Source organism: Brassica napus, chromosome C3 (genome assembly GCF_020379485.1).
Source record: "Brassica napus cultivar Da-Ae chromosome C3, Da-Ae, whole genome shotgun sequence".
In the NCBI taxonomy this organism is placed as follows: Eukaryota; Viridiplantae; Streptophyta; class Magnoliopsida; order Brassicales; family Brassicaceae; genus Brassica; species Brassica napus.
Genome location: NC_063446.1, coordinates 58,811,659 through 58,813,961, shown reverse-complemented (window position 1 = coordinate 58,813,961; position 2,303 = coordinate 58,811,659). Strand labels below are relative to the sequence as shown.

Sequence of the window (2,303 nt, the reverse complement as noted above, 5' to 3'; positions counted from 1 at the left end):
TAAACTCTCGATGTAGGAATTGGATTGACATATCTCAAAAAGTCCAGCAATACATCTCCATCCATTGCTGCTCTTCTTCTCAAGTAGCTTCAGATGACAAACCAAAGAGGATCCACCCTCTGGCTGTTCCCATCATTTAGATAGGACCGTTTACTTTTCTGGTGACGCCTTACTACGGTCTCAGTCAGATTATCAGTCTCCATTCGATGGGATATTATTGTTTAATTTCACTAAACATATTGACTTTTTTCTCGGTGAGCTGAAACATATCACTCAAAAAAGAGAAGGATTTAATTCTTCGTTCTACAACAAGAAGAGCATTAACCTTTGGTGCAGGCTACAAATGAAAATGGACTTTGCCTTCCTCACTCTCTCAACTCATAGTCATTCATAGGGATTTCCTCAAGATGAGAGACAATACGTAACAAAGAGCAGAGTCCACTGACGATAGTGTAACAATGAAAACAGCTACAAGAAAGAGACTCAGTGTGGCAGTCTTGAGCTGTTCCCCCCAAAACATAAAAACAAAAAGAAGTTATGTATGTATGTAGAAACAATCAATCAAACAAAAGAATTAATTAGTGATGGCAGACGCAACATAACATACCGTGGTAGTAAAACTAGGCCACTCTATGAATTTCAGCTGGCTCGGCTGCTCAGCCATAAAGGAGAAGAGCGATCCCGTGCTCCTTTTCAAGAACAAGAAATGCAATTCAATGAAACCAACATATATATAGAGATTGATATTGTGTGTGTGTGTGAGAGAATAATTTGTAAAGCATACCCGAAAATGTCCCTAACAAGGCTCAACCATAAAGGGGGCTCTGGCTCATCATGTAAGCTCGTACTTTGGCGTGCGAAACATACGGACACTGTGGGATACCCACCCACAATAGGCTTATAGCTAACTCTCCCATTGAGACTCTGCAAGACCAATAACATACACACAGGTTATGTCAAAATCTGCCTGACATGTTCCTTTTGTCTTTTAGGAACAGATGAAAACTACCGAATCCCGAGGAAACTTGGAGCTGCTAGGTCCGAACCTTGGAATCCTCCGGTGTGACGGATGAGCCAATCGGATAAAACCTATTGGTTCAAACAAAAAATGAGGAACAAAATTAAGAAGAAGCGGTCAAGTACTTAGTATACAAGAAAAACACAGGACCGAAAAGTAACCTGAAGCATTTGTGAGAGATACTACCACCATCCTCTCTCTCGCTCTGCAAACAATGCGAAAAGGTAGATCGGAAGATGATGACCAAGCCAAGCTTTAGGTTTTATGGGCTTTACCGTCGTGTATTTTCAGTGGGCTTCAAATACACAAGGCCTTTTGGATTTTATTTTGTAATTAGTCCCATTAATTAAGTAAAAATGTTTTGTTCTTCATTTGGGTTTAGTATGTTTGACAGGTTAAAATGCCTGGGATGTGTTATAAATCAAGTGATGAATGTCCATAACCAGCCCGGTATATAAACCGGCCGAAGTCCTAGAGAGAGAGATGGTCCAAATCCTAGAGAGAGAGGCGGCGGCCGCGACCTGGAGAGAGAGAGAAAGTCGGCCATGACTTTCCATTATTCTAGTTTTCCTATTCCTTGTTGGTTTATGATTTATTAATTATCCTAAATCTAGATGGATTAGGATTTGTACTATTTTCTTTTATCTTTATCTTATAATCTTTATATAAAGGAACCCCCATTGATCATTAATAATAACAGAAACATTCAGTCTCAAAACTCTCTAATTACAACAAGTTATCAGCAGGAATATCTAAACTCCCTGAGCAAATCGAAAAACCCCTAAACCTAAAATCTAACCCGACGAACCCTTGAACTTTATCGCGTCTCGCGTTCCCATCCAGTTTGCGATCCGCTTCAGCCTCAGCTCGATCTGACGATCAGCCACAACCCGTTCGCGAGATACAACCAAGGCGCTCACGATCCGACGAACCGAACCCGATAGGAGACAACTCGCATTCCCCGTTCAGCCAGCCTCGCGTCCAGCTCGCGTCTCGTCTCGCTCATGCCTCAGCACGCGACCGTTCCAGCTCGCGTTCCAGCTCGCGTCCGTTCGAGGTTCTCTTGGTGGTCTGGTTTCTACAATCTGTAAAATAAAGGTAATTCGAATTCTGAGAACATGAATTGAATCTGGTTGTTTTGTAAAGATTGAAACCCTAAAAATTAATCTCTAAGATGAAAGCCTTAGGACAAATAGATCAAACCCTAAAAGAGCAAATCGGAGCTCGAATAAGTCTGATCCCCTAAACCCTAATTCGAGATTGATCCATTGATCAATTAAAATCA

The 2,303-nt window shown here is 41.3% G+C and overlaps 1 protein-coding gene across 1 annotated transcript; it reads right to left on the bottom strand.

The window, feature by feature from the left end:
- Window positions 1–269: 269 nt before the first annotated feature.
- On the bottom strand, window positions 270–1,309 carry BNAC03G60010D. Its single transcript, XM_013826049.3, has 5 exons — window positions 1,180–1,309; window positions 1,010–1,089; window positions 785–924; window positions 608–689; window positions 270–502 (listed from the first exon to the last, which is right to left on the bottom strand). Exons 1-5 carry the CDS (start codon window positions 1,208–1,210, stop codon window positions 389–391), a joined length of 447 nt encoding a protein of 148 aa, XP_013681503.1. The 5' UTR covers window positions 1,211–1,309; the 3' UTR covers window positions 270–388.
- Window positions 1,310–2,303: the final 994 nt, after the last annotated feature.

Excerpts from the sequence above, each read along its gene's own strand:
- BNAC03G60010D (XM_013826049.3), bottom strand. The coding sequence starts at position 1,210 with ATGGTGGTAGTATCTCTCACAAATGCTTCAG. Across the intron at positions 1,090-1,179 it reads ATCTCTCACAAATGCTTCAG|GTTTTATCCGATTGGCTCAT; the intron begins GTTACTTTTCGG and ends TTGAACCAATAG. Across the intron at positions 690-784 it reads CTTGTTAGGGACATTTTCGG|GAGCACGGGATCGCTCTTCT; the intron begins GTATGCTTTACA and ends GTTCTTGAAAAG.